The sequence below is a fragment of the Loxodonta africana genome, chromosome X (assembly GCF_030014295.1).
Source record: "Loxodonta africana isolate mLoxAfr1 chromosome X, mLoxAfr1.hap2, whole genome shotgun sequence".
NCBI classification, from domain to species: domain Eukaryota; kingdom Metazoa; phylum Chordata; class Mammalia; order Proboscidea; family Elephantidae; genus Loxodonta; species Loxodonta africana.
In genome coordinates, this window is record NC_087369.1 from 132,988,931 (window position 1) to 133,002,616 (window position 13,686).

At 40.4% G+C, this 13,686-nt stretch overlaps 1 protein-coding gene across 1 annotated transcript in view; it reads right to left on the reverse strand.

The window, feature by feature from the left end:
- Window positions 1-13,686, reverse strand: part of TRPC5 (transient receptor potential cation channel subfamily C member 5) — a 163,146-nt gene that overhangs the window by 125,829 nt on the left and 23,631 nt on the right. Inside the window, exon 2 of the mRNA XM_003414797.3 lies at window positions 10,153-10,674. Within this exon, the coding sequence (XP_003414845.1) occupies window positions 10,153-10,674 (522 nt within the window). The remainder of the gene's footprint in view (window positions 1-10,152; window positions 10,675-13,686) is intronic.

The window sequence follows — 13,686 nt, forward strand, 5'->3', positions numbered from 1 at the left end:
AAGGGACTACTGTATTAAAAAAAGCTACTGCAGACTCTTTTGAAAATACAAAAGAAATTACGGAGCTTCCAAAACATTAATATGCAAAAGTTCCACGACAGACTGCTATGTGGAAAGACTGATAGAGTAGATGAGAATACAGGGGACTTAGGGGGGCAAACAAAGACACAGATAATAGAAATAAAACTTATATCACAGACCAACTACTGTGAATAATACCAGACAGCCATACTAGACAGCAGATTGAGGAACCTTACTTCTGCACATCTACAGTACCCAGTGCAGGAGACTCTAGATATGCAGTTATGTCAGAAGTAGCAAACAAGGGATGCAGTGCAAAGGGAATATGCCAAATTAAACAGCAAGAAGACAGTTTATCCCTCCATTCCAATAGGAGCAGTTTTACAAGGAAGATTAGAGATAATAGTTAAAGAAGGAAATCTATACAGTTAGCAGTTGAGAAGAATAACAACAGAGGCACTGGATAAAAGTTAAAAGAGCCTATGCTTTAATGAAAGGCAAAGAAATAGCCAGGGAAGATATATGCTCCCCACTAGGAATTTGTACTTTAGGAAATTGGGCTGTAATTTTGTGTTAGAATAAAATTCAAAATATAACTACTTGAATAAGATCAGGAAACATCCAAGGAGAGATCACCAGTCTGCTACAGATTCTATCTGGTGAGCGGTGTGACTGTAAATGGTCAGGCCTACGGCTTCTCAAACATAGATACTGAAGAGTAAAACTTTGGAATATGGATTTTACAACAATTTCACGATAGATTAGTGTGAGCTTGTTAAAACTCTTAGGGTTAATGAGGGTATACAAGCAACCATACTAACTCAAGCAGGTCATCAAAATACATCAAGAGAGACCTGTAAGACTACTTCAGACTTTGAAACAAGACCTGGATCCTACTGTAAAACAACTAATGGCCAACATGGTACTTAGATGTCAAAGCAGGAAGATACTACAGCCTCATAATACATGGAGCTGGTAAGCCTTTTGGCTAGCTAGGTCACCTGGAAATATTGGACTATAATGGTACCTCAGGACTAGATAAAATAGATTGCAATGTTTGCTTTGATTGTATAATTGACATGTTTAGGAATTGTTAAGCTGTAACTCTGCTGCAAGGAATGGATTGTTGTATTGAGTATGTTTGCTATATGGAACAGAATTAGAAATAGAGTTACTAGTGATTATAAGTTTAGGAAATAAAATATTTAGGAACAAGAGCTAGTAGGAAAGGGTTTTTCAAGAGAGAGAAGTAATAAGTTGTCAACAATTATGCAGTTATTTATGGTGGAAAGTTGGTTTATGGTATGAAGTTAGTTTCTAAGCAGGTTTATAAACCAAGCCCTGTTTTTGTCATATGCAAATTGGCCAACCCTAAGATGTTGATGGAAACCCTGGTGGTGTAGTGGTTAAGTACTATGGCTGCTACCCAAGAGGTGGCAGTTCGAATCCACCAGGCGCTCCTTGGAAACTTCATGGGGCAGTTCTACTCTCTCCTGTAGGGTCGCTATGAGTCAGAATCGACTCGACGGCACTGGATTTGGTTTGGTTGGTAAGATGTTGATGGAAACCCTGGTGGTGTAGTGGTTAAGTACTATGGCTGCTAGCCAAGAGGTGGCAGTTTGAATCCACCAGGCACTCCTTGGAAACTCTATGGGGCAGTTCTACTCTGTCCTGTAGAGTCACTATGAGTTGGAATTGACTCGATGGCAGTGGGTTTTTGGTGGGTAAGATGTTGATATTGATAGAAATAGCTGATTGGCAATTGACACAAGTCATGGTCCCCAAAGCCCAATTAGAGGGAGATGTATAAACTAACTTGGCAGCCAACTTATTTAATACCTATGATTGGAATCCTGCATCTGTCCTACAGGAGAATGGAGAGGGGGGCTGATTCTCTATCCAAACTGCCTCTTTCTGAATCTTCTAGAGACCAATGTCAAAGCTGTTGTATGTCATGGACAGATAAAGGAGATAGTCTCATCATTCTGAGACAAGCTCAAAGATGTAAAAACCAAGGGAGATAGACTGGTGGATGGCAGTGGATTAGGTAGTACAAATCTTTGTATGTATTGGCTAAAGTGCGTGGGCAGTTGTGATTACATACTTGCATCCTTATTGTGATGATTACTACCAGTTAGTAGATGATAATCCATTGTAGTCCTTATTAGCCCTTGGTCCAAACCATTTTACTGTTGTGTGTTTTAAGAGATTTTAAGTAATAAACTTTCATTCACAAATCAAAGAAATTGTGGTTGTTTTAAATCACCTGGTGAATTTGGAGGCTACCAAATTGGCATTATAGATCCCAGCTCAATAGAAGGTAGCAAAGTGGACTGAGAATATTGTACCAGGAGTCTGAAGTTCTACTCCTGACTTTATCAGATAATTATAAACAAATCTCAGCATAGTTCTTTCTCATTTGTAAAATGAAGGTTATAATAATTTTTCTGCCTACCTTCAATGGTAATAAGGAACAAATGAAACAATACAGTTTTCAAAACCTATAGCATGATATATCTGACAATGGGACAGAAAATGTATGAGATCAGTACTTTTCAGGGGTCTCCGAAAGATGTCTACATGAGAATGCCTGAAGTTCTATTTGACATGTACAGATGATCCAGTAGTTTTATATCTGTGCTCTAAGTGATTAAAACTTCTTTATTCTACTCCATGTCAAAGTTATAGATTAGAATTACCCTTTGTTTCATTCTTCTGAGCTTATTTTTTACCAAGTTAAATTCTTTTTTGGAGTCTAATTGGGCTCTAGTAGGAATAATAATGAGGGGGAAAAAAACCCTTCAGGAAATAAAGAATTGTATTCCATTTAAGGCTACGGTTTTGTTCCTGAGGGGTTATGTAACTCTGAACGTTATTAACCTACCATGATCCAAGTAGATTTTTACAGTTATTATTATTTTATCCAGGCTAACTATTGTGTTTTTGTATTGACGGTACTATTTTGTTACAGAGTCCAGGTATTTAGTGATTCCTCTTGGATACATTTCGTGTTTTTTCAGAGATCCTATTCCCTCAAGTCCACATCTAAAATTTGTTTTTATTCTGCCTTTATAACTCTCAGAAAGCTCGCAAGCAACCGAGCAACCAAATAACCAAATAATCAACTAACCAACAGACAGTCCCTAATAAAATAGAAAATAACTCCTAGTTCCTCTAGTTTTTTGGGAGTTGTTTGTATCAACAGATACAACTATCCATTGGCCTTGAATGTCACATCTCTTGAAGGTAATTAAGAATCCTTGAAGGTGATCACCTATAATGGCATCGTCAGCCATTATACCTTTGAAGAATGGAACTACATTTTGGCAAGGTAAGGAAAATCACTGAGTTCTTTACCCCTTGTTACAATTTCATCTTAAAGACCCTAAAAATACTGAAGTGTCTCAAGAGGTGTTTTTTAGTTTAACACAAATGTTCATGTAAAGTGGGCTAGGGAGCTCCAGTTACAAAACACAACTTTTATGTTTCAGATTTCCTTTAACCAAAGGTATCATTACTGAAATCTGTTGTTGAAAGCACATCAATACGCATACCTCTAGATTTGAACAAATTCTGGCAGTATTGGTCATTTCTAATGATATTATTCTTACTGAAACTTGGGGAAGCATCAGGCTTTCTTCAAACTATCTATCTTATAAATTTTAATGTTGGCAATCCCATAACCTCCTGCTTTAGAGTATCAGCTGTCTTTGCAGCTCATTTTATAGAAAAAAATATTGTATGCTTTTTTGTGGAGCACAGCTTTTTAGCTCAAGGTTTAAGAGGCAAGTTGTCTGTTTGAAACCTTAGGTATGACCACATTTATCTTTGGGTACTTTTCCCTTTTGCAGGGGTCCCTTATGCTTATCCCCCACAATACCTCCATCTATTGAGAAAGTTTCGATTTGTACAGTGTATTTTGTCATTTCTGCCCAGTTGGAATCACAGCACACTTTTAAAAGACTGAACAAGGTATCAACAGGAATGGCACCAGAGAGTGCAGAAGTGGCCTATCTGCTCTTTTCTATTCCTGAATGTGGGCGCTAAGGAAGTAGCCTACCCATTGATGCCCTGAGACAGCTCCTATTACATTAGTCTCACTGGTCAAAATTTCTCAAGTTCTACATTTAGGTGTTGTTGTTGGTTAAACTTGACTCACAAAGTCTTCGTGTGGAAACAAGATTCTAAAGTGGTCTGATGATTGAGAGCACCCTTTCCACAATAAGTATTTAATGACACCTTCAGTTCTTAGAAACCCATATTATATACCAAGAACTCAGGTTTTCTTCTAAATCCCTGCAAGAAAGGAAGTACAACACCTCACTTACAAGACTGGAGCACTCAATTCTGTGTTTTGGAAAGAAGCCAGTCTGTCTTCCTGGGATAGTAGGTGAATCTTCCAGAGTCTGCTGATGCTGGTGGCTGCACTGGTCCCCTCAATCAAGACATTGGTAATCCTGGAGAGCCTAGGTGTTTGTATCAGGGGCATGGGGCTATTTTGAGTGTTGCCAAAAGTACCAACCTCCAAATCTCTTCCTTACTGTTTCTATCTGTGAAATACCTACCATTTACTTTTCTGGTATCTATTAAAATGCAAATTTATCTAGCAAAGTGGTAACATTATGCCATTATAGGCTACTGATGCCTTATGGTAGAAGAGTTTGTTAGGTTAACCTTTGGTAGGAAGGGTATGGGGACATAAAACAAGAAACACCTTTCTTTACTTCCATGATGTTACGTAATGGGATATGATGATAAGGAGCTATATACCTAACTAATATCCTTGCCTGATGCCTTTTTCTCCCTCTGGAGCATTTTACTCATAGCTACTAGATTGATCCCTCTATGGTACTGCTTAAATCACAAATTTTTTTCAGTGGTTTCCCATTGGCTATGTGGATAAAGTCTAAATTTAGGGTGACCAATCGTCCTGGTTTTCCTGGGACTGAAGGGGTTCCCTGGACATAAGACATTCAGTTGTAAAACTGGGAAAGTACTGGCCAAACTGGGTAAAGTTAGTCACCCTATCTAAAGTTTGTATCCTGACATTCAAGGCCCTCTAAAATCTTACCTTACTTTACCTTTCCAGCCTCATCTTCCACTGTTCTTCTACATGTACGCTTAGTTAAAACTATGCTTAACCTTTTTCCCATCTCCTAGGGTGTCATGTGCTCCCCTGCTCTTGCCCCTCCCTGCATTAGTTTTAATAAGAGGACTCAAGTTCTAGGCATGGATTGCTGTATTGTAGGTAATGAGTAAGGGTTTATGAAACTTGAAGATAGAACCTTGTGGTCCAACTGGAATCAAGCATGGAATCAAATGTGTAAAAGAAGACAAATTTCCTTTTTACCTCAGTCATCCCATTCCCATCTGGGGATTGTTTCTCCTTTGATTAATTCTGGCCTTGGGAAATAATTCTAGTCCACTCTCCTACCAAACGTCTTCAGGGCCTGAAGGTCATCTGGGAAAACTGGCCTTTTAAAATACTTCCCCAACTTGTTTTGGGAGCTCGCAACACGCAACCCACAGACTGAATGTGTTCTGTCCACTTAAGATATGTTGAATATATTTTGTCCTTGACAAGTTAGCACGCAAAAGCTATATGCCTCCAAGGAAGTTAAAGAATCCTATGTAACATGGAAAAGTTGAGTTCACTTGCCATAAATACAATGGGATGATAAAATCAGGTTCATTCATTTAGTTGCATCCAAGGAAAAGGTTGGTTTGCCCAATTTCATCACATCCGACATTAGGATAGTTTGTACTGAGAAAATTGTGATCAAGTGTATTGTGTACTATGGTAAAATAAACGACGAGAATTGTGCCTTTTTTATGCTTGTGACCTTAAGCACCGTGTGTGTGTTACACGTATTTAAAGGCTAGATTTTGGAGATTTATTGAACAGACTTATCAGTCGTCTTCTGCAGATCAAGGATTCTTGAGAATGACATGGTCACAGACACCTGAATTATTGGAACAAGATTGTGTTTCTTACTGATATGCTAAGCTATCCAAACAAACTAAATTTTAAATTACAAAAACAAAAACAACATACCCCAAATCAGAAATCACGAACACCCCTGATTTTTTCAGAAGGTGAGAGTATTCAGTCTTAAACTAGACATGTGGATTGAACAGAGAAAAATTAGAGACTGTACTCATTCAAGATTAAGTGGAACCACAGATTTTTTTAAAACTGTAATTCACGCGTTGGAAAGGATTACAGAGTTCTTTAGTGGAAATAAAATCACAATTTGGAAGAGACAGATTTTGATGAGTATAAATCATGTTTTACATTTCTGAGGCAGTCATTAGAGCGCATATCTTAGGATACATCTGAATTCTCAAGCCTGCCCTCCTAATCAGTATAGCTTAGTTTGAAGAGAAAATAATTGAGCTAAAATTGATCTATGGCCATTACTAAAATAATTTATTTTGTAATATTTGAAACAAAGTATATAAATCTCAAAATAATTCTGAAATTTCTGGCTATGGAACGGATTAAACTTTGGGCGACATTTGGGTTTCTGTGGTTCTGTGAAAGGGTATTCTCTTTCATGAAATTGACACTGAAGTTGAGAGTCACTCACTATCCCTGCTGCAAGCCTGGAGTTGGAGCTTTGACGTGCTCTGACTGAAACTGTTCAGTCTATTAAATACCATGACTCTCTCTGTGATTTGATTCACATTGAGTCAATAGCACCAGGCCTAAAATTGTTGATCTTTGCATAAATACACTGCTTTTTGGATTGACTTTCGTATTACTGCTGAATATCTGCATTTTGAATGGCTAAAAGGTGCTACTTTGCCAGTATCATAGATTAAACATAATGTGCCCTATAAAATATGAAACTCTAATTATATGGGCTCATTGTTGAAAGGAAATGTGGACATCTCAACATTTGTGCATGTTCAGAAAATGATTCCTTCCACTTTAATGTATCCAGCAAACGGACCTTGGAAACAATTTTGGAATATGTGAATACTTAATTCAGAGACCAAAAGGAAATATATCCCTTGGTACATTCAAGTTTGTATAATGACAGCTGAGAAATACTTCAGGAACATACAGTAACCAGAAAAAAAACCCAAACCTATTGCTGTTGAGTCGATTTTGACTCATAGTGATCCTATAGGACAGAATAGAACTGCCCCATGGGGTTTCCAAGGAGCAGCTGGTGGATGTGAACTGCCAACTTTTTTGTTAGCAGTCTGAGCTCTTAACCACTGCAGTACCAGGGCTCCATAGAAATATTCTGTGATAGCAAGAATAAGAAATTATGAAGGGAGAAAGGAGACAAAGCTTTAGGAAATTAAAAGGACTAAAACTGGAAGCAAAAAATGATGAGAAGTTTAATGAGGATTGGAGGGAAATTAATATAGAACCCAAGGGTCACTCTATAGTTATACGCCAACCAGATCCCTGTGAGAGCAAGGAAGTCAGCACAGTGGTTCCCAAATGGAGCAATAACTTAAACTGGCAAATGAATATTATATGAGCAGAGGAGGTCAGGTGACGAAGCAGTTGGGAGATGATCAATCAATACAAAATTGATGAAATACTGCAGTGAAATTGTTTGGAAATAAATGCTTTGTCAATTTTCAGGAGTGTGGAGGTCTAAAATTATGAAGTTCATCTCCTGTCCCGTGAAGTAAGGAATGAAAACTTTGTATTCTGCAGTATCTTTTTTTTTTTTTTTTAATGCTTCTGTTTCCGTGAACCATTTTGTTGCCTGGAAGCAATTTATGTTCTAAAGGGACCTGGGATTTTAATACACAGAATTACACCATATACTATAGGTGCCCCCTGTGTAACAATGGCAATGAATAATAATAGCAGTGAACATTTACTGAGTACTTACTGTATTTGGAATACTGTGCTATGGATAACCACACTACCTGTTTTATTTAAGCTTTCTTTACATTTCTCTGGGGAGGTAAGGACTCCCGTTATTATCCCCATTTTTCAGAAGAGAAAAGTCAGGTTAAGTAATTCAGGCTCAGTAAAAAAAAAATTAAATGGCGAAAGCAGGATAAGGAGACTCAGGGCTCAGCCTATTCGTTTACCAGAGGCGCAGTGGTTAAGAGTTATGGCTGCTAACCAAAGGTTGGCAGTTTGAATCCACCAGCCACTCCTTGGAAACCCTGTGGGGCAGTTCTACTCTGTTCTATAGGGTCGCTATGAGTCGGAGCCAACTCAATGGCAGTGGAAATTGGGCCTACTATATTGTATATACAAAATACTATACACAATATACTATATTGCATATAAGGAGCCCTGGTGGTGCAGTGGTTAAGGCGTTTGGCTGCTAACCAAAAGGTCGACAGTTTGAATTCATCAGCCGCTCCACGAGAGAAAAGTCCTGGTAGTCTGTTTCCATAAAGATTACAGCCTAGGAAACCCTATGGGGCAGTTCTGCCCTGTCCTATAGGGTCACTATGAGTCAGAATCGAATGGATGGCACACAACAACAACATATTGCATATACAGTGCAGTTCTTTCAATCTCCATGTTGGCCTTCTGTCATTTTTTTAAAAGTCTCTTCAAAATACTCATTTTTGCCTCATTTCAAAGGTATAGTATATATATTTTTCTTTTGTCTAAGAGAAAGGGACCGATGAACATACAATATTATTTGCCTCCGAGCCTGAATCTGTGAAGAGATGGTGATACCAGTTGCCCTTCAGATGACAAGTACCTCTGAGCTCAACCTGTGTGAATCTGACTCCAGGTAGCATGGAAGAGAGATGGAAATGGATATTAAAGCACTTCCTGTGCCATGTCAACCTTGCATCTAGTAGTCGAGCAGTTAACTATTTGCGCCACCCTGGGACTCTGTGGTACCTTAAGGCCTCTATTTGACTGAAAGCCACAGTAAGCCATGTTCTTTTAAACCAAATAAATAGTCCACTGTCCCCATCCAGGAGCCCTGGTGGTACAGTGGTTAAGTGCACAGTTGCTAACTCAAAGGTCAGGGGTTTAAACTCACCAGCTGCTCCATGAGAGAAAGATGCAGCAGTCTGCTTCTGAAAAGGTTTACAGCCTTGGAAACCCTATGGGGCAGTTCTACTGTCTTATAGGGTTGCTATGAGTCGGAATTAACTGCATGGCAAGCAGTTTGGGTTTTGGTGTCATGCGTTAGACACATGGATTATACGCTAGCATTTCTCATTTATTTCCCACAATAGCCTTATGAAGTAGAGGAACTGTTGTCATCTCCATTTTATAAATGAGAAAATATGCCCTGAAAATGTGAGTGACTTTCCCCAGGTCACTCAGCTAGTGAGTTGGAATTTCATCCTTAGTCGCTCTGGCTCCATAGCTCTTGTTCTATCTACTGTATTGTGCTGCCTCCTTAAAGAGCCCAATTAAGATTGCTAGGAGGTTCCCCAAAATTGTTTGATAAAATTGTATAGAACAGGTGAGAGACTGTAAATCTGGCCTAGGTGGAAAGCAAAGTCTCTTCTGTGATCTGCTTGAATTGACCTTACCCCAAAGAGGTGGAACCTTCCAGTTTAGAGGTCATACCATCGCAGATGTTGGTCCAGCCTTCATAGCAGAATTACAATGCCCTGATTATGACTCCATCTTTCAAATGCATATTTTAGCCTTCTTGCTGAGGGGCTTCCAGGGACTCAGTTGTGTAGAAATTACCAGCATCCAATGAACCTTCCCTGATACAACTGCCCTGGGCCCCAGTATTTAAGGTAGGATCTTTTGTTACATGTTCTTTCAGAACACTGTTCCTTCAGAACACTTATCTTAGTTTGTAATTATAAATTCATTAATTGTGATAATTTACTTAATGTCTACCACTAGCTTGTAAGCTCTAGGAGGGCAGGGTCAATGCCTGTTTTCTGTATCCCGAGCACCTAGCAAAGTACCTAATAAGCGTTTGTTGAATGAATGTTTTCCCATCAAGGATCAGGTGATCAGTATTTTTTTCTCCACTTTTCTGGCTATAAAGAAAAATTGCAGAGGCTGTATATGCCTTGGATGAATGGACCTAGCTATTTTTGAGGCCTGTCTAAGCATTTGTTAGCTAAGTGGTAGAAAAACGGTGACTTTTGCTCTGTTGCTCTGCATTCTGGAGGACTTAAGCTTCCCCAAAAGCAAAGAGCTCAGCTTACCTCTTTCTGGTGGTATTTGATTGCCACCTTCAGTTTGGCCAGGTCGTGGTACTTCTGAGGGTCAAGCTCTTCACTGTGGTCATCTCGATGGTTGAGGATGATCTCCAGTTCCCGGGAGCTCCGAGCTTGGTCTAGCAGGTCTTTGGCAAAGAGCTTGCACTGCTGGGAGAGCTCTTCATACTCAGCCTTGAACTCATTCTCTACCTTGCTGAGCTCCTTGAGTTCCCAGCCCAGGCGGAAAGCAGTTAGAATAGGGTCCTCGCTTGATAAGGCAATGAGCGAGGGACTTGCCAGAGCCTTATAGATGTTTAGCCGGGAGCGGGAGTGGCGCAGGCTGTCTACCTCTGAACTGGACACACACTCCACACAGTTGCAGCGTATCTGGTGGGGCCGTGGGATAGTGACCCGTTTTTGGACAAGCAATTTGATGATTTCATAGTTGTTGGTATGGGCAGCCAGCATGATAGGAGTGATGTCCGGTGTAAACTCTGAGAACTGGGTGTCCATCATCAGAGTGGGGATCTAGGTACGAGAAAATGAGAAGCATAGAAGGGCAGGATTAAGGCCTGGAGAGAGATGGAGCATAACTCAAAAAACAAAAACACTGCTGTCGAGTCGATTCTGACTCATAGGGACTGGCCCATCAAACGTTGATAATTCACGAATTGGAGTTACCATTCTCTTGTCAGTTCTCCTCCTTACTATAATAGCTAACATTTGTGGAGGGTTTTATGACTCTGTGCCAAGGAGCCCTGGTGTTACGGTGGTTAAAGCCACACGGCTGCTAACTGAAAGGCTGGCTGTTTGAACTCACAAGCAGCTCCACAGAAGAAAGATGTAGCAGTCTGTTCCCATAAAGATTTAACAGCCTTGGGAACCCTATGAGGCAGCTCTACCCTATCCTATAGGGTCGCTATGAGCCTCAATTGACTCACTGAAATGGGTGTGGGACTCTGTGCCAGATGCTATTTGAAGCACTTTATGTGTATTTACTCGCTTAATTCACCACGAGCTTATGAGGTAAATATTCTCCCCACAGCCTTTAGTAGCAGAGCCAAGATTCAAACCCAGTCAGTCTGACTCGAGAGTTTGCCTCTTAAACTCTGCAACTACAGCATGCCCAATTCTGTCTGAGGCATAGTAGAGATACTGAGAAGTAAAGAAGATTTTTTCTTGCCCTTCTGATGCTTAATTTGGCAGATCAGACTTACATAAAATCGGTACGTAACAGTACAGATTAGTATGTGCTCAGTTCCAAATGAGCAGTAGAGACTGCAGGAATATTTGTTCGAAAGGCTATACAATCAGCAACTTTTCAGATCATACCACTAAACCAAGTCCTGGGGGCTGAAGAGAAGACTCCCTCAAATAGTTACATTGACTTTGTCTGTATATGGAGCTTCAGAGGACCAAAGGCCAAGGCCAGACAGTTTGTCCAACTTCCTGTAGGTCCCAAGAAGGTAGAGAGAATTCTTTATTGTTAAGAAGGAGTACTCTGTAAATGAGGACTTCCTAAGCTTGGGGGAGCACTTACTAATAGCAAAGGGATTTTTCCATGAGGTATAGCTTCTGTCCCTGGGTGGTGCAAACAGTTAAGTGTTTGAATACTGGATGAAAGGCTGGTGGTTCAAACCCAACCAGAGGCACCTCAGAAGACAGGCATGGCAATCTGCTTCTGAAAGGTCACAACCTTGAAAACTCTCTGGAGCAGTTCTACTCTGCACACATGGGCAGACGACAATTGACAATAAGAACACTTGGTGTAGCTACCAGTTATAGGTGAAAGGTATGGGGTTCTTTGTGTGTTCATGAGCATTTCTGGGTAAGTGTGTCTGCTGATCAATGAACTAAAAAACCCTGGACTTAAAAGTGTGTCTTTTGGAGCCTAGCCTATTCTCAGGAACTGAGGCAGCTCACTAGACCCACAGACGAGTTTAAATGTGGTAAGATCTAGAGTTAGAGAATGGGGAGGACTGTCATAGTCAGAGGAGGCTTCATGAAGGGGTAAAGCTGAGTATTCAAAGCGTGGATAGAATTCTAGAGAATTGTGGAATATTGACCTTAATACAATTAAGGGGGAAAAAAGTTCCAAATACTCATTTTAACTGGGGAGAACATGGATAACTGAAATTCTCACAGAATAGACAAATCTTGTTTTAATCAACAGCTTCTTTCTTTTTTACCCTCAAAGCTGCCTTTTTTTTTTTTAAGACCCACAGTTGCTGGCAAACTGACAAATGAATGAATTACAATTTTTTATCATCTTTGCCTCCCTCCTACCTTGAGTGAGGGCTTCCTAAACAAGGGAGTGGCCAGAAAACGGAATGGGAGAGAGGTGAAGGAGGAGGAGGGGAAGGAGGGGTTTGTTTCCTTTATCTAGTGGCCGCATCAGCCTCTGAATAGTTGAGAGCTGGCTGCACATTGGTCATCAATTGCTTGGATGGAGCAGCAGGTAAATACTGTCAAACATTTAGAGGAAGTAGCTACAAACAAGACAGCAAGAAGCGAGCAACTGGCTCATAATAAATTGAACACAGGAAAGAATAATCTCAGAAGTTAACATAAACCTACAAGCTAACCAAGAAGTAGGTCTGATGTTGGCATCTCCTGCCTGGAGGGGAGATGAGACGGTGGAGGGGGTTAGAAGCTGGTGAAATGAACACGAAAAGAGTGGAGGGAGAGAGCGGGCTGTCTCATTAGAGGGAGAGTAATTGGGAGTGTGTAGCAAGGTGTATATAAGTTTTTGTGTGAGAGACTGACTTGATTTGTAAACTTTCACTTAAAGCACAATAAAAATTATATATATAAAAAAAGAAGTAGGTCTGAGTGAGCCTAGGAATGAACATAAATACAACATCCAGCATAAAGCCTAGAGTTGGGAGAGATGGTAAATGAACAATTTGTCACAGTCTGCCCAGGAAGAAAGGAGCTCAGATCTGGAAAATATGCCCTTTCTCGGCAGGCAGGGGGAACCCTCAATCTCTGTCATGGTCTAGAGGAGGGGGAGATAACTTGTAGCACAGGATTCCCTGACATTACAGGTGTGTTACTGTTCCCTACCATGGTCTTGTCCTGTTCTGTCTGTCTCCTTGCTCTTTCTATTTTTCTTGCTTTTTATTTTGTGCCAATGCTGCCAGACCTGGCCAAGATACACAGTGGTACCTGTAAATATCGCTTAGCCCCACTTATGTCATGGAGCTGGAAGGTTCCTGTTTATGCCTACGATATGAAATGCTCTCTGGAGCCATCTGATTACATCGTCTTTTGAGCCTGCCCTCAACAATGATCCTCCATTTGACTTCCTGGGTATGTGTCCCCAGAGTGGAAATCTTTTCAAAGGAGACTGGTCTATGGAGACCAACCATGTTCTCCCTCCCAGACCACTCTTTCTCCTCATGTCAGTTTTATCCCCTCACAGGTTGTCACACCCACCCTATTCATTGCTATGTGCCCACCCTCATATGATGTCCTGTATAGAATGGTTTCTCCCCTTCACTCTGCCAGTCAAGGGCCATTTCTAGCCCTGGCTACTTC